This window comes from Muscardinus avellanarius, assembly GCF_963383645.1.
Source record: "Muscardinus avellanarius genome assembly, chromosome: 11".
Classification (NCBI taxonomy): domain Eukaryota; kingdom Metazoa; phylum Chordata; class Mammalia; order Rodentia; family Gliridae; genus Muscardinus; species Muscardinus avellanarius.
The window spans coordinates 50,819,214-50,842,647 of record NC_137797.1 but is presented as its reverse complement, the minus strand read 5'-3'; the positions used below and the strand labels follow the sequence as shown (position 1 = coordinate 50,842,647).

Genomic DNA, 23,434 nt, shown 5'->3' with positions numbered 1-23,434 from the left:
TTAGGTAGTCACTGAGTAATTTAGGAAACCATGCTATTTAAAATTCAACAAAGGAGGAATGCTTCTCACAAATATCTTTTCCCTCTTTCAAGCTTTTGCATATTTCTCTGACTTGGTAGGCAGTTTGGAAGTAGATTGAGGTATCTAATTAAGACAGAGAAGGGAATCCGGGCGTGGTGGCACACGCTTGTAATCCCAGCATTTGGGAGGCTGAGACCAGAGGATCGCAGTTCACGGACAGCCTCAGCTACTTAGTGAAGCCCTGTGCAACTCAGTGAGACCTGGTTTCAAAATAAAGAGAAATAGGGCAGGGGGTATAGCTCAGAGGTCGAATGCCCCCGGGTTCCATCCCCAGACCCGCAAAAAAAAAAAAAAAAAAAAAAAAAAGGACAAAGAAGGGAGAAGATAGTGGAGACGTATTGCTGTTTAATGGCAGAACAAAAGGCTAGTAAACACAACTGGTGAATAGTGAAGAGGACTGTGTGGTATAACACCTACTCTGCACTTCCACTAGTGCCTAGAAAACATAAGGGCTCAACAAATGACTGTTATTGCTACTATTGTTGTAGTTATTATTATTATTATTATCACCCATTTAATAATTAAGCTCTAAGAATAACAGGCTTTATTGCCAAAAGAGTCTTGGAGCAGTTTTTTTTTTTTACCTCTCCCTGTATCCAGCAAAGATAGAGCTGAATGTCATAAAAATTAAGTTTTCCACTCTTAAAAACTTGTCACAGAGGGAGCCCCACATAACCTTTGAGAAAGCAACTCCCTGTCTCCCGGTAGAGTTAGCTTGACATCACTTACCATCAGCTTCTCTCACCACCACCGTGAAGTACTTCACCGCGCCATTGGTGTCGCTGAACCAGCTGCAGTTGACAGTGAAGTTGATGGAAGATTTGCTAATGAGCACATCCTTCTCATTCACACGAACATGTGGAGGTGGAGGAGGAGGACCTGCCAGAGGAGGTGAGGAGGGAACCAGGAGGGATCACAACAAGGCTGGCACCTCCCAAGCCAGTCAGTGAAATAGGAGGACGCCACATCCCTCCATCAGCCTCAGTGTGTGCCTGTGTGAGAGAGTGTGTGTCTGAAACTTGTAGTCAAGGAATTCTCCTCCTCTCCTGAAGGGAGGCGGGCAGAGGAAGTAGTTTGCCAGTGGCACGTTAAACATAATGAAAGAAGCAGCTCCTCAGTAAGATTTCCTGAAGTTGTAGTGTCAGATTGCTTAAGAGCTCCTTTACAGCTCTCACTGTATCAGGCAAAGTGATATATTTAGATACTAACCCATTCAGGTACTTTAAGATCATTTAACTTGTTTGTTGTCAGGGTACTTTACCCAGAGAAATGTTTCTATTTTCTGGTGTCTTTTGGGTCCTCTTTGCTAAGTGACAACAAGATAAACTTATGTATGAGTGAACTGTGTGCAAGGAATAGCAGTGAGGGATAGGGTAGGGGAAGGCGCACCCACCCCCATGCCCAGCTCCAAGGACACTTACGGTCTATCATTGTGATGGTGCTGTCTTCTACCACCTCGCTGGTCACCCCGGCTGACTGCACCTTGATGGACACCAGGTACCTCTTATGTGGCACTAGCATCATGATGTTGAGCAGAGATTTCTCTTTCTCCAGCTTTCTGGAAAACTCAATTTCTTGGGTGTCCATTTTGCGGCATTCAATACTGTACCCGTCGAAGTCAGAGTCAGGAGGGATCCAAGAACAGGCGATGGCCGTGGAGTTCTGAGGTCGGCAGTGCAGGTTTTGTATTTTGTCTGGTTCTGAAAGAGACGAGGCAGGGCCCCGTTTCATCACTCTTGGGAAGCACAGTTCTTTCAGGTCCTTTGTGTTCAACCAACCCTGAGATTTCAGCAAATAGTGGTCGCATCTTATTTGGATTTGGTTTTTGTTTGAGAAAGCAGAAATTCTTCTAGATCTTCAAGGGCATTTTTGCCTGCCAGAACCCACTTTGGAAAAACATTGGAGGTTTCCTTTAAACTTTAGAAAATCGCCAAGTGACCACATGAGTGGAAACACAAATGTGCAGGAGAGTACTGAAACCAAGTGGCAAGTCAGGTGAAGAGTTAAGCGGAGTAGCTCAGAGGTTTAACAGTGCAGCCCGGCTGGCCTGGGCACAAAATCACGTATCAGCTGGGTATTCTTAACCAGATTACTTTTTATCTCTAAGTCCCATCTACAAAATGAGGAAGGTAAGAGTATCTACTTCATATTTTTATTGTGATGATTCAATGGCCAACAGGCAAGGATACCTAGTAGTGGCCGGCATAGTAATTACTCAGTAAATGTGAGCTCTTCTAATGACAAAATTGAAAGGGACATAATTAACCTGTCATCCCCTAGGCCCTGACCTCTGTCTCCCTCACCCAGTTTTTGCCTGTCCCTCCTTCTCACAGACCATGCTCCAGGCAGGAAACAGATACTGTTGTGGCTCCCCACGTATGTCTCTGCTTATCACCATTCAGTTTTCTACTGCTTAACAGAGTGGCTGATACACAACAGGAACTCAGTAAATGGTATCTGACCTATTTGTTGCCGTGAAAGCCGCAGAAATGTGTAAAAGATTTCATTTAAAACGAAAGCCCTTATGAGGCTGTACAGGTTAATAACCAAGCCCCTAGGCCTCCCCGGTTAGCTCTGTGTCTTACCATCTCTAATTACATGCTACAAAGCTAACATGTACAGTTTAGATAAGTAGTATTGAGTTTTAATTTTAGCAACAGCCATTTCAAAGAGAAAAGTTCTCATATCCCCACTATACAAAATCAGAAGGGCTCTGGTCCTAGGGTTTTCAGTGAGGATTGAGGGAGCAGAGGTGCGAGGCCAGATCAGGGGACAAGACCTCCCCTTACAAACTCTCTTTCTCCAGGAATTTGTGAGGAACCCTCGGGCTGTGGAATAGAACTTGAAAACCTAGGTCTAAACCACTCAATTTCATTTCAGGGGTCAAAATACTTGATAAAAGAGTAAATGTTAGAATATATAGTTCTATTGGACATATCCTAAAATATAGTCATTGTTCTCAGATGGCAATAATCAGTTAGATCAATCTATTTAAAAAGCTTTCAAATACATTATATGATATAGAATGAGATTTTATTTTATTTCATTTATTTATTTTTTTGGTGGTACTGGGGTTCCTGGAAGCCTTTCTACCTCTGGGGTACACTCCCAGACCTATTTTATATTTTTGAAACAGGGTCTCTTATGCCAGCGCGGCTGGCTTCGAAACTGCACGATCCTCCTGTCTCCGCCTCCCAAGTGCGGGGATTACAAGCGTGCACCACCATGCCCGGTGGAATGAGATTTTAAAAACAAGGCAAAAGACAGTTAAGATGGACTTTTAGGACACAGACCAAGTAAAACCCGTTCTGTTTTGTGGTTAGGTTTTTATGGTCCCTGTTACAAATGGTATCATTTCCTTTTTTCCTCACTTCTTCAAACTTCCCAAATTAAAATTATATATCAGTTTGTAAACCCAAGACTGGTTACATGATTTTCAGGGTCCTGTGGCAAATGAAAATCCAATGCTCACTGTTAAAAAATGATTAATAATTTAAAGGCATTAGCAACAGAGAATTGAACCAGGTCCGGGGCCTCTCAGCACATGGGGTCCTGGGTTTGTGCACATCTGGAGATACTGGCTCTGCTTGTAGAATATGTCATTCTTTCAACTCATGAAGGATCATTACATGGATGTTTTTCTAGAAACTATGTGGAGACCTAGTGGCTCCTTACAATGCTAGTACCTAGGGCTCTGATTTGTAATACAATGTACCTTCTCCTGATATATGCTTTGTTATATGAATTCTTTTCCTACATAATCACAATTTTAACTCATCCAGCACTGTGTACCACTGAATGAATTCTTGTTTCATATCAAGGTCTACAAATTTCAGCTAAGTCACAAGAGGCTGGGCAAAGGTGACTTTGAAGAAAAACCAACAGAAAGATTTTTTAGGATAGAGAAGTGGCTCTAGAGGCAAGCAATCATTGTGCCTTTTCAAACATTAATGGCTTGTTATACCATTGGATTCCTTTCAAACCGAGTCATAGCAGAGACCCTGTGATACCTTCTCCTTTAGACTTCATGAAAGTCTTTTTAAAACATCCTGCCTAGCCAGGCGTGGTGGCGCACGCTTGTAATCCCCGCGCTTGGGCGGCTGGGACAGGAGGATCGCACAGGTTTGAAGCCAGCCTCAGCTACTTAGTGAGACCCTGTTTCCAAATAAAATATAAAATAGGTCTGGGAGTATAGCCCGGAGGTAGAAAGCCTCTGGGTTCTATTTCCAGTACCACCAAAAAAAAAAAAAAAAAAATCCTGCCTAATCCATAATTATGATTATTTGTGGGAAGACTATCAAGGGAATCTGCCCCAATCTCTTCCTTCTTTCTCTTCCTCTTCACCTCCTCTAAGTCCCTCACCTATATTCCAAGACTCAAGTCACATTACAATTCACTAGGAAATGAGCATCACTTTGGGTTTCTGGTTCTGCGGTTGCGAAGCTCAGGAGTTGCCACTTCTCACAAGCACAAAGCTGAGCAGACAGAAGCCCAGCAACCATTCTTACATCTGTAAGAGAGGTGAGGACATGGGGAAACCACTGCTTCTAAGACTCAGGACAGCCAAATGAACAGAGGAGGTCAGAGCTCACCAAAGCACATACCCATGAGCTGAGGATGACAGGAGCTAGTGCAGGGGTAAGAAGCCTGGAGCTGTAACTGAGAAGTCTGGGAGTTAAACCTCTAGAGGAACCCAGCTGTGAGAGACCCTCACTTTTGTGAGTTTTAGCTCTGGGAGATCCACCAAGTTTTCAAAATAAGTAGGAGAGCAAGATCTCCTTGTATTTCTGGCAAGAGGAAGGAGAAAAGAATCATTCTGAAATATACCAGATCTCTCTAATTTTAGGACAAGCTAACCAGAAGCTAACATGGTGAAGTTTTGTCAGAACTTAACTTGGCTGGGAGAAGGCAAATACCCAATTTAACCTTCTCCCACCCAAGCAGGGACAGCGTAGAACAAGAAGCACTTGTGAATGAGAGCCCAGCTCACTTAATGACTGAGACCAAACCATCTAGTCACTAGTAATGTTCCTCTCTCTGCCTTACCACATTGCTACGGGTCTCTTTATAGCAGTTCCTTTTACTTAGTATATAATGTTTGAGGCAAAGTAAGAGGCAAAAAACATAATTTGAAGAGACTGTAGAAGCATCCAGAAGCAGAAGCAGATATGGCAGGGATGCTGGAATGATCAGACCAGAAATTTAAAACAATAATGATTACTAGGATAAGGGCTATAATAGATAGATGGTCAGTATAAGCATAGAACAGAAATTCTAAGAGGGATCCAAAAAGAAAAAAGCTAGAGATTAAAAAAAAAAGTGTAACAGAATTGAAACTTGAGAATATATCAACAGAGACCTTCAAAACTAAAACACAAAGAGAACAAAGGCTTATAAAAAAACAGGCAGAATATCTAAGAACTGTGAAACAAATACAAAAGGTATAACATAGACCTAATAGGAATCCTAGAAAGAGAAGAAAGAAAAGGAAGAACTATTTGAAATAATAATGAATAAGAATTTCTCACAAATCAATTCTGAACACCAAACCAGAGATCCTAGAAGCTCAGAGAACAAATGCCCAAAATATATTTATCTAAGCCAAAAATTCCACACTGCAGAAAATCAATGATAAACTCCTAAAATAAGAAGGGGAAAATACCTTGGCTTTAGAGGAGCAAAGACAAGAATAAGCAAAGAATTGCAAACTGTTCACTGTTCATCATGGTTGGAGCAGATTTGTGAGACAGCCACTACTAGAATGATTCTTTTTTTATTTTCAGTTGTGAGGATGGTACCCAGGGCCTCCTGCGTGCTAGGCAAGTGCACTATCATGGAGTCACACCCTCAGCCCATGGAATGACTTATATGAGAATCATAAACTTTTATTTTGTTTAAACTTTGATTATTTTGGGTTTTCTGATACTCATAGATAAACCCAATTCCAACATAATACTCAAAAGAAAATAAAAGGTTTTTTAAAGTGCCACTGGTCATTCCTCAAGGAATGCAGCCTTGAGTGTCTCTTTATGCTGATTGTTCTCTGGGGCATGCCCCATTTCTTAAACTCTAGCATCTAGGACTGAAATATAATGGTCTAAATGTGATCTGCAAGTCCAGTCTCTAATGATGTTGCATGAGATTTTACAATGAGCACCTGGGATGCTATTGGGAAAGGAATCTTGTGAGAGCAATGTTTGAGCCCTAGGCATGGAGCATTTTCTCTGTAAGAGATCGATATATCACAAGGCTTATATTGGGCTGATCACCCTGTGTGCAAATATCTTTTTCTTCTGCAAGCTCAACACAGGCTTTTTTTGTTCTGCTTAAACACTGTTGATCATATAGTACTTGCTTGGCCAACATCAATGCCACATCTGTCGTCTGAGGAGAAGGGACAGGATACTTCTACTGCAGCCAAAGTGGGGCGTAGATTGCCCTGCATCAGTGATGGTGGAGGCCTGCTGGCCACAGGGGACAGACGCATACTACTGAATCTCATCTTGTTCTGTCTCTTCTCTGTGAGCAAAGCTTTGTTCTATTCAGTGCTTGACTACACGGAGTTTCCCTTGGCAACTCCAATACCAAGATGCAGTGGGCTAAAGTGTTTAAAGTCCTGCCCTGGGTTTGGTAGCCAGTGCATGATATTCTGCTTAAGATTCATTTGTCACCATCCAGTATTGGCCACAAAAAACTCATTCTGGGATTTCTATGAAACAAACATTTTAGTTCTTTTTCTACACACAGCTATCTGGTTCCAATTTGGATACATACGGAACACGAGTTATACGTGTCAAAACATTGATGTTTATTGAATAAACAAAATAAATTTTGCTTAAACTTCCAATTTTCAATTATGAATTTTATCAACAACTAATTACTATCTGATCTGATCTGGGAAGACAAATCAACTGGGCACTAACTGATTTATATGCTTCTATATCTTTCAGTATCTTCTCTACAGGTATCTAGGATGGCTTTCTAAAGTCATCATTAAAGTCAATATGATCATTCTCTATCTGTTGATATTAAGTGGCTCCAATTAGTTCAGAATAAAACTGAAGGTTGTTTGTACAGGATACAAGATCTTTTATGATCTGATTCTCTTTATCCTTACCTTTCATCCTCTGGCTAACTAAATGTTTTTCTGTTCTTCTATTAGCAGATTTCTCTTTCCTTCTTGGTCTTGCAATATTTTATTTTCTCTACCTGGAATATTCTTCTGCAATATACTTTCTGGAAGATACTTATACCTGAAATATACTTCTTTCCCCACATCCACCTGGTGACTACTGTTGTCTCAGATCTCACTTTGGATGTTTCTTCTTCCAGGAAGCTGCTTGTATGGGGTCAGATATCCTAACACGTGTTATCTTAAAGTGCCATTTACTTCTAACACCCAAAGCACAATTGTCCCTTTCACTGAAGCTCCATGAGGGCAGAGATTACTTCTTTATTTTCCATTGTTGTTAATATTGAATAAGTGAAGACATTTATAAAGATTTCTGCCTAAACTCAAACCCAGCCAAACACAAATGAAAATGTGGATTCAAACCAAACCCCACTAGAATAAGATGTTAAACATATACTTCCTCTCCATCTGAAACTCAAGAATAGCAAAACAGGTCATACTTGTCCTCACGGATCCAGATATTGGTTTGCTGTAGGTTTTCCAGGTGTCTCCACTGACAGTCCTGACACTGAATTGATAGGATCTTCCTGGACGAAGACCATACACGATGCGTCCTTCTGATTTTCTGTTGTTGTAGGGGTTGAAGACATTGAGTGCATCTCTGGGGAGCCACTGCAGCTCAAAGTCATTGTAGTCTGTCCAGTCTGGAGGCCCCTTCCAGGTGATGGCCAAGGATGTGTTTGCAACATCAGCAAATGACAAAAGACTGGGGGGACTTGGGGCTGTATGGGAGAAAAAGTGAAAATCACAGACTCACATCTGTGTCATAACATATACAAATAAGATCACCAAGGAGCATCAGAAACACTTTTAGTATAATTTGTAGAAAGAGATAAAATGATAACAAAGTAATAGACATGTTCATTTATAGTACTTATATGTATAAGGCACTGTCCTCAGGTGTTTCATGCCCCTTTTCCTTAATATTCATAACTAGAACGTCCTTACCAAGGTGCTAGACAGCATGAATATACCCTGACTGGATTTACAAGTAGAGTCTTGATTCTGTCATATTTGGGTTGGTGGGGCTGGGGTTCATAGACAATCATATCAAGTTTTAGACAGTCTCATTGGTTGACCCCAGGGTAGCATATGGATGTTACATATGTGTGCTCAGGACATACAAACATTCAGGAAGCACTGCCATAGCAACACACTGAGGATAATATACCATTATCTCCATTTCATAGACATGAAAACTGAAGCTTAGAGATGCTCATGACCTACCTGGCTTCATACAGGCAAGTGTCAGTACTAAGCTAAGGACCTAGGGCTTTTCAGATAAAGTATGTATTTTTTATCCACTGTACCCTAGTGCCTTTGTAAGTTCAGGGTATTATATATGGTTCATCATTATTGATTTTACTTCTTATCTTATGTTTTTGGTACTGGGGATTGAACCCAGGTCTATACTCCCATCTCTTTTTATCTTTTATTTTTGAAACAGGGTCTCACTAAGTTGCTGAGGGTCTTGTTAAGTTGTTGAGGCTGGCCTCAAATCTGATTTCCTCTGTATAAGCCTCCCAAGTACTGGGAATCACAGGAGTGTGCTACCATGCCCAGCACTTCTTATCAAAAAGTCATAATTAAAAATATCTTTGGAGGACTTCCAGGAAGATGGCGACCGAGAAAAGCAGGGCTTAAGAGCCCTGCTAACAACCAATTTCCATTACCACAAAACCAGCGCCTTTCATAGCCAGAAAACACCATCAACAGAAAAACAAAAAAACCACCAGGCTCCAGAGAGAAAGCTGACTGAGAACAGAGCTCAGGGCCACAGAGGAGACACACGCGCCCGAGGACGCGGCAGCAGCGCCATACTGCCGGCGGCAGCGGCGAACTCATCGGATGGCTACAGCAAGCCGAGGTGAGCCGCTGCGGAACAGCCAGGCGGGATCTTTCGGCGCAGAGAGGATTTAAAGCTCCCAGTGGCTGAGCTCAGCCCACGCTGCAGGGATTCAGAGTGGAAATAAAAACCAGAGAAGAAAAAATACGCCAGCCTCATGGCCGAGGGCGTGGCCGCGGCGCCATATTGCCACCGGCGGCGGTAGCAGCAGTGAATTCGCCGAATCCAGCACAGCTACATCTGCGTACTCAAGAACAGTGAGTCAAATTGTGGGCCACAGAGGAGAAATCCCAGTACTGTACCTCACTGAGGTACTCACTGTACCCAGTGAGGGAGTGGTGGTGGCAGAGATACCACACCATAGGAGAACGTGCAACCTGGCACCCCCCATAGTTTAAAGCAGCCTCTATTGACTCCCTGGGTCAGAGACTCTGTGATAAAACCCAGTAAAGGAGTAGTGAGGTCTGAGATACTACTGACTCGAGATCCAGAACACCTTAAGTGAAGTTATAGTGACCCAAGGGAAGAACCCAGAGAAGGCACAAACATCCGAAATCATGGGAAAGAGGAATAATACTGGAGCAATGAATGCCGCCCACAACCCCACAACATCAGAACCTGATAAAACAGAAAATCAGAGATTTCTAGAAGATCAAATCAGGAAAATAACTGTAGAAATAATAGAGGTGCTTCGAAAAGAACTCAGAGAGAGCCAAAAAGAGATAAAGGATGCAATTAATGAAGTAAAGGCCTCAATTCAAAGCACAAACAACCGATTAGACCACATGGAGAACAGAATCTCGCTCTTAGAAGATGAGCAATCCAAAAATGAACGCATGGTTTCTAATCTCGGAAAAAATATCCGACAGCAGGAATCTGACATTGAAGAAATATGGGCCCATCTTAAGAGAGCTAACCTAAGAATAATTGGAATAGAGGAGGGAAAAGAAAGTGATACCAAAGGGATCAACAATCTCTTCAAGGAAGTAATAGCAGAAAATTTTCCAAACTTAGAGCAAGAGGTTGATACACAGGTCCAGGAAACTTATAGAACTCCCTTTAGACAGGATCGGAGAAGAGGATCCCCACGCCACATAATTGTCAAAATGACCAATGTGGAAGCCAAGCAGAGAATCTTAAAGGCAACAAAAACAAAGGGCCAAGTGACATTCAGAGGCAAACCAATTAGAATCACTCCAGACTTCCCAAACCAAGTCATGAGAGCCAGAAGGGCTTGGAGTAACATATTCCAAACTCTGAAAGAAAACAACTTCCAGCCAAAAATTTCCTATCCAGCAAAACTTTCTATCAAATTAGATGGAGAAATAAGAAGCTTCCATGAAAAACAGAAACTGAAGGAATTTATGTCTTCAAAACCAGCGCTAGAGAAAATACTCAAAGAGATTAACTACAAAGAAGAAATAGGTAACACTCACCAGAACCAGAGAAACAAGATTTTCCATCCAACAGACAACTAAGATTGGTTATCTGTGGAGATTCATTATTTATGTTAGTCTTTTACCTATCTCTAAATTGTATTGTTTGACTTTATTGTTGTTAATTTTTAGGATTTCTAGTTAGAATATTAATATACCTTCAGATATAGCATTTGGAAATATTTTATCCAATTCTATTAGTAACTTTTAACTCTGTTTACATTGTCTTTGGATATACAATATTTTTTTTTATTTTTTAGGGAGTTTGTATATTCTTCTGTTTCCTGTGCCATTGAAATCATATCCAAGATATCACTGCCAATTTCAATGTTGTGAGGTTTTATGACCCAGATTTTCTTCTAAAAGTTTATAGTCTTAAGATTTATATTTAGGTCTTTTATCTATTTTGAGTTAATACTTGTATATGGGATTAGGTAAGGGTCCAATTTTATTCTTTTCCATGTAATTATTATTTTTCAACAATATTTAGTTAAAAGATTATTATTTCCACCACCAAATGTTCGTGGAAACCTTGTCAAAAATAACTTGACAATATAGGGAAGAATTTAGCTCTAGGCTTGTATTTAACTCCAATGGTTTATATATCTGCCTTTAGAACAGTACTACACTGTTTCAATTATTGTAGCTTTATATGGTTTGAAATCAGAAAATATATATCTGCTAGCTTTGTTCTTTTTCAAGATCGTTTTGGGTATCTAGAATTCATATTCCATATTAGGATAGATTTTTTTCTGAAAAATGAATATATAAATATATGATAGTTTCACCAAAAAAACAGAAAAAAATATGCTCTGGTAAGAAAGAAAGCAAAAAGTAATATTGAAATGTTATCTTTAAATCATCAAAAGCTTGGCATCAGACAAATGAAACTGTTATGTGAGATTATCATTTTTAATTTTGGATAAATTGCTATAATACTAGATGTCAACCACTAAGCCAAGCATGGGAAGGAGGGATGGGGAGGGAATGGGGTGGGGGCTGACTGGGCGATGTGTGCATGTATGTCTACAAAAGTTTGTATCCCACTATGATGTATGAATACAGTGCACCAATAAAATAAAAAAATAAATTTAAAAAAAAATATCTTTGGAATCAATGCTTGGCCATTGGTGACTGGGCTTCTTACCTGTTCTGGCCTCTCCTGTGACCTTGTTGCTGAGGTCTCCACTGTGAGTTACCACGCACAGCGTGTACTTCCTTCCAGGGACAAGGCCGTGAAAACGCCATTCTGTCAGGGCCTTGTCTTTCCAGTTTTCCTTTTTTGTGCCATTGGGATTGTAGAGAATCAGCTCATAAAAGTCCAGGTCCCCAGAGGCTGGATTCCAGCTGAACCAAAGACTATCTGTCATGTTCCGATTGGATCCCTTGAGGTGACTCACAGGGGCTGGGACTTAAAAACAAAAAACACTTACTGAGAACAAAACAGAATCAAAGGCATTTTAGCCCACAGGTGAGACTATTAGTTCTTGGTCATATAAATAAATGAGTAGCATGTATTTTTTAGAGTCAGTTCTTAAGGACATTCAGGTCACTTACATCGAGGGGCATGTGGGCTAGTGATAACAAATATAAGCAAAATAGAACAAGTGGTTACTTCTTTGTGGTTGCCACATGCACCCTGATAAAGAGGCAAAATGAAATCTTCATGATGAATGATTGATACTTAAGCAAGTACTTTGTCAATTAGGTTATAAAGACCTGGAAAATGTGCACAGACAGCTTCGGCTTCTCCTTGTCTGATCTGTCTAAATGGCAGCCAACATCCCATTACAACCCTCCCTGGGTTTCTTTACCTCTTCTCCACTAGCTTTAAGTTTCTGTCCTCTTTCTTATCAGAATCTATATAAGCACAATCTCACTTAGAAAAACAAGTGTTAACGGTCATTTCTACTACTGTATAAGCTAGCCACCTGCCAGCTGCTCTGGGGGCATTTCAATTTTGTTCTTCTTTGGACAATGAAGGCTGTCATCTCTGTTGGGGGGCCTTAGAAAGTAATGAGCAGGCAAGGGGAGACATGCAGAGGACGGGCTTCTTGGAGATGGTAACATCTAGGCAATTCTATTTTTTCTCTAAGCTTATCTCTGCTTTTTTTTGATCTCTTCCACAGACAACTGAGACCTTCTGTTGGGTAATCCTGAGACGTGTTCCTCTTCTACGTTTCATAAGGCTTCCCTCACCTTTGGGTCTCAGCTCAGATGCCTTCTCTGCTCAAAGTACTGTCCTATCCTCCCAAGTCACTGCCACCACGCAGTGCTCGTTTCTACCATAGAATTTAAGGTATTCCTATGTCATTGGTCATTTCTCTTCACAATCTGCTCTCCTGGTCCCGTCTCCTCTCCCCTAAAGTAGAGCTCCCAGAAGGCAGGGGCCTGTTAATTTTGTTCATTCTCTTATTCCATGAGCAAGCTATGTGCCCAGTTCATAAGAGCAATCAAACATTATTTATTTCTTAAGCAGAGAAAAAAAAGGAATACGCGATAAAGGATTCAAGCTACAGAAAAAGAGGCAATTTCATTTCTTGTTAGCAGCCCAGAGAGATGTTGCCCTCTTTATCCTGAAACTCTGTCTTTTTTTTTTTTTTTTTGCTAGTGCTGCGTTTACAGTTCTGCCCACGTGTCCAGTTGTGGTTGTCCCTCTCCAGACCTGCCCTCCACTCTCTTTTCTATAAAGGCATAGCTTGAATTGCATAGCCCTCATGGATTACGACCCTCTTGTCATTTGCTGGCAAGAAGACGAGCCACATTCATTTTTCCCCCAGACCTAGAAGACTAGTAAGTGGAAGGAAAAGGGCAGAAGCCAGTGCAAAAACTGGCCACAAGTTTATGTACAATAAAAGGTCTGACTTAGGGTCAAACAGCATGAAGGCCAGAAATTTATATAAGACTATTGCCTTGATAGAAGAGGGAGAGAAGAATAAGCAAAGGAAGAGCCAGGGAACACCCGGAGGAGCCCTGCTATTCACTACTGCTGGAGTCTGGGTCTTACCTGTTCTGCCAAGTATGAAAGACTCATTGGACAGCTCCCCACTGTGAGTGACAATCACCATTTTGTACATTCGGCCTTGTAGCAAGTTCTGGAAGGAGAAGCTCTGGATCTGTGGCTCAACCTGCGCTCTCTCCTGAAGCGTTCGATCTGGGTTGTATAGAAAGATGTTGTACCAATTTAGCTCCCCCTCTGAGGCGGTCCAGCTGAAGGACAGGTGTCTGGTGGAGTTTTCTGTGATCCTCAGATTGGTGACAGCTGCAGGGACTAGAAAAGTCAAAAAGCAATAGAATGAGACTATTTTTTTTTTTTTTTTGGTCAGTACAGTACTAGGGATGGAACCCAGTGACATTCTACCTCTGAGCTGCACCCCCCCCAGTCCTATTTTTTATTCTTTATTTTGAAACAGGGTCTCACTGAGTTGCAGAGGGCCTCACTAAGTAGCTGAGGCTGGCCATGAACCGTGATCCTCTGGTCTCAGCCTCCCAAATGCTGGGATGACAAGTGTGCGCGACCACACTGGCTGAGACTGCGTTTTGACATGTCCCTAATACATCCCAGGATTAATCAGGGTAGTTAACATTTTCATCTGCTTAAATATTAAAATAATTGATTAACACATAAGATTTGTACGTATTTATGGGGGACAGTGTGTGATATTTCAATGCAAATATATAATACATACTGATCAATCATGGTAATTAACATTTTCATCTTCTTATCATTATTATGTGTTTGGAGCCTTCAGAATCCTTTTTTTTATTTTTGCAGGTATGGGGATGGAACCGCCATTTTGGTCCATCTCCGCAAAACTTTTTCTTACATAGTATGTTGTTCAGAGTTCCTGAGCATGTGGGGAAGGAACAGTCTACTTTTGGAGAGATTTCTTCAACAATTCAAGGTGGATTTGGTTGGATCTGTCTGCCTTTCCTGAATACTGGCTGCCGCCGCTGCCTTCTTGGTCTCTCCTAAAGTATGTTGTTAAGTATTGCTGTGCATGGGTGGCAGGAGCAGTCTGCTTTCTGATCTCTTCTGGGATATCCCTCCAAAAATCACTTTTCTTGCAGTGGTTGGCGCCATGCTGCAGTCTTGCCTCTAATTCCGCCATTTTCCACTCTCTCTCCTATATTTCAGATAGGATGTGATGACTGGAAATGTTTCTGTGTGTTGTCCCATTCAGCTATTAAATAAAAATCTGTTGTTCAGGGTTTCTCAGGGAGATGCATATCCTATTCGGCTGCTACTAACCATCACTGCTGTGGTCGTGGTTGCTGTTGCAGCTGCAACTGCAGCTGCTGCCATCTTCCTCCCTCTTCAATATTTTTAAATAAAAGAAAACAGTATGTGTCTTTTGCAGGAGTTGGGGGCCCAAGTACTTAGTAGCAATGTGTTTTATCTCCCCGCCAAGAGCGGAAGCCCACAGCTTCACCACGGAGAGCGGGTTCTGCTGCTCCGAGCTCACCCAGCCCCAGAGTTGCACAGAGGATTGCGGTGGCCAGGAGCACCCTTGGCTCCCGTGACCCATGGTGCTGGCCGACCTGACTATGCGGGGCTCCATCTGACGCACCCCGAACATTTTTCTTACATAGTATGTTGTCCAGAGTTCCTGAGCATGTGGGGCAGGTGCAGTCTACTTTTGGGGAGATTTCCTCAAAAGTTCAGGGTGGATTAAAATAAATCTACCTGTCTCTCCCCGATACTGGCTGCTGCCGCTGCCAACATCTTGACCCTCCTCCCAAGCATTTTTCTTACATAGTATGTTGTCCAGAATTCCTGAGCATGTGGGACAGAAGCACTCTTTTATTTGGGGAGATTTCTCCAACAGTTCAAGGCAGGTTGGATTGGTTTTATCTACCTCTCCCGAATCCTTGTCACCGCTGCCACCACTGTCCCCGCCATCTTGGTCTGTCTCTTCTTTCTTATATTCCTATTCTGGTATCTTAAAGTATTTATTTTTTTCCTCTAGAATAGCTTCCGATCTTACATTTAGGTTTTTAACTCACTTGGAGTTCATTCTTGTATAGGGTAAGAGACAGGGGTCAAGTGGCAATCTTCTGCAAGTGAAGATCCCATTTTCTGAGCATCGTTTATTTAAGAGGCTCTCCTTTCTCTAGAGTCTCTAGAAGGCACATCGCCCTGCTCACACCTAACATTTGATATTAATCCTATTTTTAGATTCGGAGTTCCAGAACTGGAAGATAATACATTTGTGTGGTCTTAAGCCACTAAGTTTGTGGCAATTTATTCCAGTAGCAATAGGAAATTAAAAGCACCAGTTTGAATGACAAACCCAGAGTGTGGTACGGTGCAGGTGGACAGGCTGACTGATGTGGAAGTGGTGCGTCAGGGTGACTGTTCCTCCTGATTTAAGAAATACGTATCAACTCTCATCTTGCTTCATCCCTCTTACCTTAGGCTTCTCACACAATAGTAGACAAGGAGACATCTGGTACAAAATATTGAGTTATATCAGATAGGCTATATTAGGTTGTGCTGATTACCTGTGCGGCCTTCAGTGTGGGCTTCCTTGCTAAAGAGGCCTCCGCTGACGGTCAGGATCTGTATCTTGTATTTCTTGCCAGGGGTCAGATCTTCAAATTTGTGCTGCTTAGCAGTGGCTGGCTCTGACGTGTTGCTCAGAAGGATTCCATTCTCATTCAGAAGCAGGACATCATATCTTTCTGCCACGCCAACAGCTTTTTGCCAACTTACTATCAAGGAATGACTGCTATAGGCATTGTCTGCAATTATTCCCTGAACAGATGCTGGAACTATAAAGAAACAGGAAAAGCAAGACAATTCTGTCACTTAGGGTAAAGTGAGAAAAATTCTACTAAGTTAACTGCTGGCAGAAGACAATGCCTCTGCTCTTTATATCACTCTGACACTTTATGTGTGCCCTTGGGAGGGAAGAGGAACAAATATATATAATAATTTAAAGTAATATGTATTGTGAATATGTATCCAATAAAGCAAATATACATACACAAATATACACATATACATTTGAATTGTATGAATAACTACTTTGATTTTCCATTTTTTCCCTTTAGAATTTAGACAGAAGTTTAAAGTCAAACAGGTAGAAATGTTAGTGAAAGTGACACCAATAAATAGGCAGAGTGAGGTGTATCTGTATATCCAGGTAGTGGAAGAATGATTAACACATTTACATCCAAATTGTGCATCTTGTTAAGAACATACTTCCAACATTAACTCAAACACAACTTCCAGCCTTGACTTAACCAGCAGTATGCAATAGTATTTGTACTAAAGCTCCTGTTGTGCAAAACAAAATAATATTATTTGTTAATAATATATTCCATTATAGGTTCATTTCTTATTCTACATAATCTCCTTAGAATAGCTAATCAATTCCCATGGTTTGAATTGCCACTTGTAGGATGTTATCTCCAAAATTTAAATTTTGAGTTCACATCTCTCTCCTGTTCTACAAATTCCATCTCTCTCTGGATGGTCCACAGACAACTGACACAAGAGGTGCCCAGAATGGACTCCTCCTCTCCCTCCTCCAACCTTCCCAGTGCCCTTTATTTCAACTTCTTGATCCAACTGATAAACTTGGTTGTCACCCTCCCTTACTCTTCTACATATATTCACACATAAGTCTTAAAGTTCCCGTGTCCTAAATCTTATGTCCTGTGAATTTGTCACTATCCTAGACAATAGCATCTCTTGTATGCATTTTTGTGGTGACCTCTCGACCAGTGTCCTGGCTTTGTTACTCCCACTAATTCAAACTGTGTATCACATTTAACATATTCTCTCAGCTCTCCCATGCTAGGGCCCTTCAGTGACTCTCCATAGTCCTGAAACTCCTTACCTGGCATACAAGGCTCTTCATGATGTGGTTTCTTTACTGACTTGGCCACATGGCTCATAGTCTTTATGCTAGCATCCTAAATAGCATCCACATCCTTAAGTGGACATCCTTTCTTTTTCTCAGCAGCAGGCCTTTGCTTTTCTGCTGAAGTCAAGTCAATTTAGACTTTACCTGGAAGTCTTCTTGGTCTCTGTTTATATATTACGTTTTCCCAGAAGCTTGCCCTGATTCTTCCTGTTTGTTCCTATAACACCTCACAGTTTGTTCAGTGTTTACTTCTCTATCTTCTTCACTAGATTATAATATTCTTTTTTTGTGGTACTGGGTGTGGAACCCAGGGGCTTTCTACCTCCCTACTTCCCGGCTACACCCTCAGCCCTACTTTATAATTTATTTGGAAACAGGGTCTTGCTAAATTGCTGAGAGCCTAAGTAGCTGAGGCTGGCTTCGGACCTGTGTGATCCTCTTGTCTCAGGCTCCCAAATGCTGGGATTACAAGCATGCGCCACCACACCCAGCTTAGATTATAATATTCTTGAGATCAACAGTTTTATTTTGCTACTGAATCCATACTTTCTAACATCGTGCTTGAAGTAAGGTTAGAAGTCTATAATATAACTCTAGATATGAAACTGACGCCATGATATGGAAACTCCAGAATCCCCCAAATAAGTAAGTGGTCTTGAGAATGGAAGACATATAAGAAGTATTGTATCACAGTATAGAGAGCATAAGGACCTAGATTTGATTTGTAGCTTTAGATCTCATGACATGCATCTTTGCTTCATTAACTTTCTAAGCCTTAATTTTCTCATCTGTAAGTTGAAGACAATGACCTCTAACCTATAGTATGAGTAGATCTCATTTTAAATGTCTGGCATATTGAAGGAGCTTAAATTTGTTTTCAAATTAGTATAATGAATGAAATTAACATAAATATATTATTCATTCACTTGTGATTGTTTTAGTCATCACAGATAAAGTAGATGGCACAATTGTATTTTTTTCTTTAAAAAGAGAATTTTGAGAAAAGAGTGACATTTTGAAAAATAACCAGTTATGAAACCTTTTGGCTAAAATAAAATTTTTATATCCTTTAGCAAATATAAAATGTTCTTCAAATTGTTTAGCTTCCAATCACCTTTGATTTGTTTTGAAAACCTCTACTAGAAAAGACAAATGCAAAGAAGAAACGAGAAAGGTTTCTACACATGCAGGTAGTTTTAACTTTGGATTTCTGATTTCTGAATAGCTAAGGCCCTTCACTGTCTCATTACGGAGAACCATGGAGCATTATCGCGTACTGCCCTTCTCTGGGTGAGTACTCACCTGTCCGCCCCAGTGCATCTATCTGGTTCTTCAGAGACCCGCTGACTGAGGCAATTACTATCTGGTACTGTTCTCCCGCCTCCAGCCTGTGGAAGGTGTGCTCAGAGATGTGCTTGGGGATTGTCTGTGACTCAACCTTCTGATTCTGTCTGAATGCTGATGCCACATAGGAATCAACATCTCCGCCACCAGGGGTCCAGGTCACCTTCAGACTATCTGTTGCTCCATTGGGAGAAACATGAATATTTTTGACAGCACTAGGAACTAAACAAAAAAATAAACGCAGAAGCCATCAGTTAGAAAATGAAGTGTGGAAATTTTCAACCAAGGGACTTTATGCAGGACTAGGGATGCAGCTCAGTGGTACAGTGCTTGACTAGTATACATAAGGACCTGGGTTCAATCCTCAGCATTGCCCTCCCTCTTCTCCTAAAAAAAAATATTGTTGTGCTTTTTATGTTTTGGTAGCTTCTGAAGGGATGCATATGAAAATAAGTATCAGTTTGCCATTTTTCTCTGACTTTTCTACCTGAACTGAAGTTGATGGGGGAAAGTGGCTTAGAGGGAGATCAAGGCTGATGAGTGGGAAGGAAGAATGCCAATAATAATGCAAGGGACGAGTTAAACTGCCCTGGCCCAAGTCTAGGCTTCCCATTTACTAGCTGTGTGGCTATAGGCAAATTATTTAAACTCTATAAATTTCAGTTTCCTCCTAAGAAAAATGTCAATGGTAACAGTCACCAGCTCGCAGAATTGTAAGAATTGGATAAAATATAGATATAAATTACTTTGTTGTGGGTTTGGCTCATGGCAAACTGTCAATAAATATTGACTACTATTGTGACACTTCTTTTTTAGAAGGCTCAAAAGAATGATACCTAAGCAAGAGAATTATTTATTAGCTAGATGCAGGTGCGCACATGTGTAATCCCATGGATTTGGGAGTTTGAGGCTGATGGATCGCAAGTTCAAGGGCAGTTTGGGCAACTTAAGGAGATCTTGTCTCAAAATAAAAAAATAAAAAGCTGGGGTGTATTTTCAGTGGCAGAAGGTCCCTGGATTTGAACCCCAATACTTCAATAAAAAATTAAACAAAAACAAGTTATTTATTAGTTGGGCATGGGGCACATGCCTGTAATCCTAGTCCTTGGGAGGCTGAGAAAGGAGGATTGCAGGCTCGGGATCAGTTTTAGCAACTTAGTGAGACTCTTAACAGCTTAACAAGACCCTGTTTCAAAACAAAATATTTTTAAAAGGACTGAGGGTACAGCTTGGAGGTAGAATGCCCCTGGGTTCAATCCCAAGTAACACACACACACACACACACACACACACACACACACAGAGTTATTTATGAAGATAAATAATATAACCTGTATGCCTCATGAACACCTTGTAGGCACATAAATTCAGCTACTTCTCTGATGGCTTCCCTGACTCTCCCACATCACATTTCATTTTTGTTAATCTGGCTTAGACAGTGTCACTGTCACTACCATGGTAACTATCTCCCTGTTGCTATCTCCCTTCTACCCCTCCAAATCTTCACTAAAAGCCTGGGAAACCCAATATGTTAGATATACTACTCTATCTACCCAGGTTCAAGAACAATATTATTTCAAATTACCAGTAAAGCCTTCAATGAAGGCTGACTGCTGTATGTCTCCGCTGATGGTCAAGACAAGAATTTTGTACTGGCGCCCTGGTGTTAGGGAAGTGAACCGATACTCAGTTGCAGTATTTACAAGGTGAAAGGGAGGAAATACTTTCATGTCATTGAAGAGCAGCTGGATCTCGTACTGGTCAACATCCCCATCTGCTCGTGACCAAGTCACATGCAGGTCCTCGGTGCTCCTATTCCGCAGTGTTAGATCCTTGACGGGCTCTGGGACTAGGGAGAAAAATGAGAAGACACTTCAGGAAAGGAACTGATCAGAGTTTACCTACATGATAATTTATGAATCACATTCAAGGAACTGGCAAACATCTCACTTCTCCAAATAAACCACTTGAGCTACTTCATGCATAATTAAACAAGAAAAATTGGAAGCAACTATTAAAATTGTGATTTTTTTCCCTGACATAAATCTTATATGCTACGTGTTGGTAGCATATAATTATAAAATGAGTTATGAGCTCAATCAGAAGATAAAACAAGAAGTCTAGAATTGCAATGCCACAATGCAAGAGGACAGGGAAGAAAAACAGAATATTTGGCTGTCTTATTCCCTGACTATGCTTGCTTTTATCGCCTAATAAATATTCTGTAATTATAGGCCATGGCTTGGCTGAATGATGTTAGCTCCAAGAAAGACTTACTGGGAATGTAATTTGCTAATCAGTGAGCAGAGAAAATTCAAGGTTTGGATAAATTATTTACTCAGTGACCTTCAAGTCCAATCAACCACAGATGTTTTGTTTGTTTGTTTTTGTTTTTTGTTTTTTTTTTAAGTTGGAGGCTGAACCCAGGGGTATTCCATCTCTGAGATCCCCGCCAGCAATAATTTATTATTTTTTATTTGAGATAGGGCCTCACTAAGTTGCTGAGATTGGCTTTGAATCTGCGATTCTCCTGTCTTAGCCTCCTAAGTATTGGGATTATAGGTGTGCACCGCCAAACCCAGCTCAACCTCCAGAGTTTGCAGCCATCCCACTTACAGGTTCTCCAATTCCCTTGTTCACTGGCTTCATATTGTCCACTTTTTGTACTAACGGTGACACTGTACAACCGTCCAGGGACTAGCTGAACAAATACACACTCATTTTCTGACTTGGGGATGGTTTTGGTTTGAATGAAGTTGTTTTTGTTTTTAATGGTAACTTCGTAGTGATCAAAGTCTCCAGTGGCATGCACCCAGGATACCCTCAAGTAGTCACTCCTGGCCGAGTTGCTGACGCTGACCCCCTGGACCTTGTCAGGCACTGAAAAAGAATAGAGAGTAGCTAAAGATTAGTGATTTTGAGTGAGCAATTGACCACAGATGACAACCTGAGACAATTAAAAAAAAAAAAGGACTGGATTTTTTATTGTTTGCATTTAAAAGAGAAAAGACCTCTGGATCACAAATCCTTGAGGGGAGAGATTGTTATACCAGTTGGACTGATTAAACAGAACCCTGTGAATGCATTCTAATCCTGTTGATTGTCTACACAAAATGTCATGCATGAGACGGAACATTAGGTACGTAACTGATGGTTAGTATGAATGATGGTGAAGATATTAAGAGCTGCGGCCTATCTCTGCCACTCAAGATGTGATGCGGTTACCAAGAAAAGTGCAAAAACTCAAAAGAAAAATGAAAGAGGAAAGATGCATGGTTAATGAATATATAGAGAGATGTTCCTGACCATTTGTGATCAAGAAAACTAAGACCACAGTGAAATACCATTTTTGCATTTGTTCAACTAGCAAATTTTAAAAACCCGGTAAAGCCAAGTGTGAGAGAAGATGCCTCTCTGCAAGGCATTGGATAGTGAGCTCATGTACAAGTATAGTGGAAATGCTATGTAATAGTCATAATTTCTTCTTATCACTCAAAACACAAAATATGAATTTCTTGCCTTTAACATTAAAACATAAAATCTAAATGAATCTTATCAATATAATAACTGAAAAATCTAAGTTCCCCCCAGATTTTATATTCCATTAAAAGTACTTTTTTACAATGCTGAAACAATTAAAAATTTCTAAAACCCATAATTTCAGATCTGTATGCAACAAAACTGTATAAGATGGAAAGCAAGGGAGAGGTGAACATAAATGAAGATATGGGTTACCTTGGGATGATGAGTGAGGTGGGAACCACATGATTTGATATACAGATCACTGTCAAGGTCCTAGCTTTCATTTTAGGTAACAGTTTCTCATGTACACTTTAAATTATTAAAAACTACCAACTACATGTTTAAAAAATAAAAGGTGGAAATTGATGAGTGATTTTATGGACCAAGAATTATGATTACTGCTATTTTGTGTACCTGAAGTTCCTCTCAATAAATATATAAATGAACAGTTCTGTGTGCCCCTGGTTAGCTCCTCAACCAACAAATTAATAGATAAACATGTACTGCTATGAACAGTGTGAAGTAAAGCAATTCTGTATTTAAAGCTTGATATTAATAATATTCTAAGTTTTTATTTGGGGCCAAATTTTGATTCAGTTGTAGACCACAGGTTCATTTCTATACAGCTATGACCAGATAGTGTAAATATTAATGAGAAGGAGGCATGCGCTCAGGTCCAGGGTACTAAACTTCTGGCCCAAGATTAGCATGTTCTCTACCCCTGTACAACTTCCCACTGTGTTTGGGATAGGTTAAAGAATTTCTTTTCTTTTTTTTTCTTTACAGTACCGGGGATGGAACCCAGGGGCATTCTACCTCTGAGCTGCACCCCCAGCCCTATTTTTTATTATTTATTTTGAAACAGGGTCTCACTGAGTTGCAAAGGGCCTCACTAAGTAGTAGCTGAGGCTGTCCTCAAACCACAATCCTCCTGTCTCAGCCTCCCACATGCCGGGATTACAAGCGTGCGCCACCACGCACAGCTCTGTTAAGGTCTTTCTGTTCTGACCACATGCCAAACCTGTGTTCAAATCTCCTACTTTCCCTCAACTCACAAAATGGCTTAGAAATTTTGGTATTTTGGCATCTAAGATGCTTTTCACGATGCTTTTCACATTTATAAATTGCATTAACATCA

General features: G+C 40.7%; 1 protein-coding gene across 1 annotated transcript in view; it reads right to left on the bottom strand.

The window, feature by feature from the left end:
* PTPRB (protein tyrosine phosphatase receptor type B) overlaps positions 1 to 23,434 on the bottom strand; it is a gene marked incomplete at its 3' end in the record, with an annotated part of 139,947 nt that overhangs the window by 39,130 nt on the left and 77,383 nt on the right. Inside the window, exons 12-20 of the mRNA XM_080705077.1 lie at positions 21,391 to 21,654; positions 20,360 to 20,623; positions 18,733 to 18,996; positions 16,061 to 16,330; positions 13,563 to 13,826; positions 11,703 to 11,966; positions 7,714 to 7,995; positions 1,503 to 1,781; positions 807 to 960 (exon numbers count right to left, since the gene is read on the bottom strand). Coding sequence (XP_080561203.1) covers positions 807 to 960; positions 1,503 to 1,781; positions 7,714 to 7,995; positions 11,703 to 11,966; positions 13,563 to 13,826; positions 16,061 to 16,330; positions 18,733 to 18,996; positions 20,360 to 20,623; positions 21,391 to 21,654 — 2,305 coding nt within the window. The remainder of the gene's footprint in view (positions 1 to 806; positions 961 to 1,502; positions 1,782 to 7,713; positions 7,996 to 11,702; positions 11,967 to 13,562; positions 13,827 to 16,060; positions 16,331 to 18,732; positions 18,997 to 20,359; positions 20,624 to 21,390; positions 21,655 to 23,434) is intronic.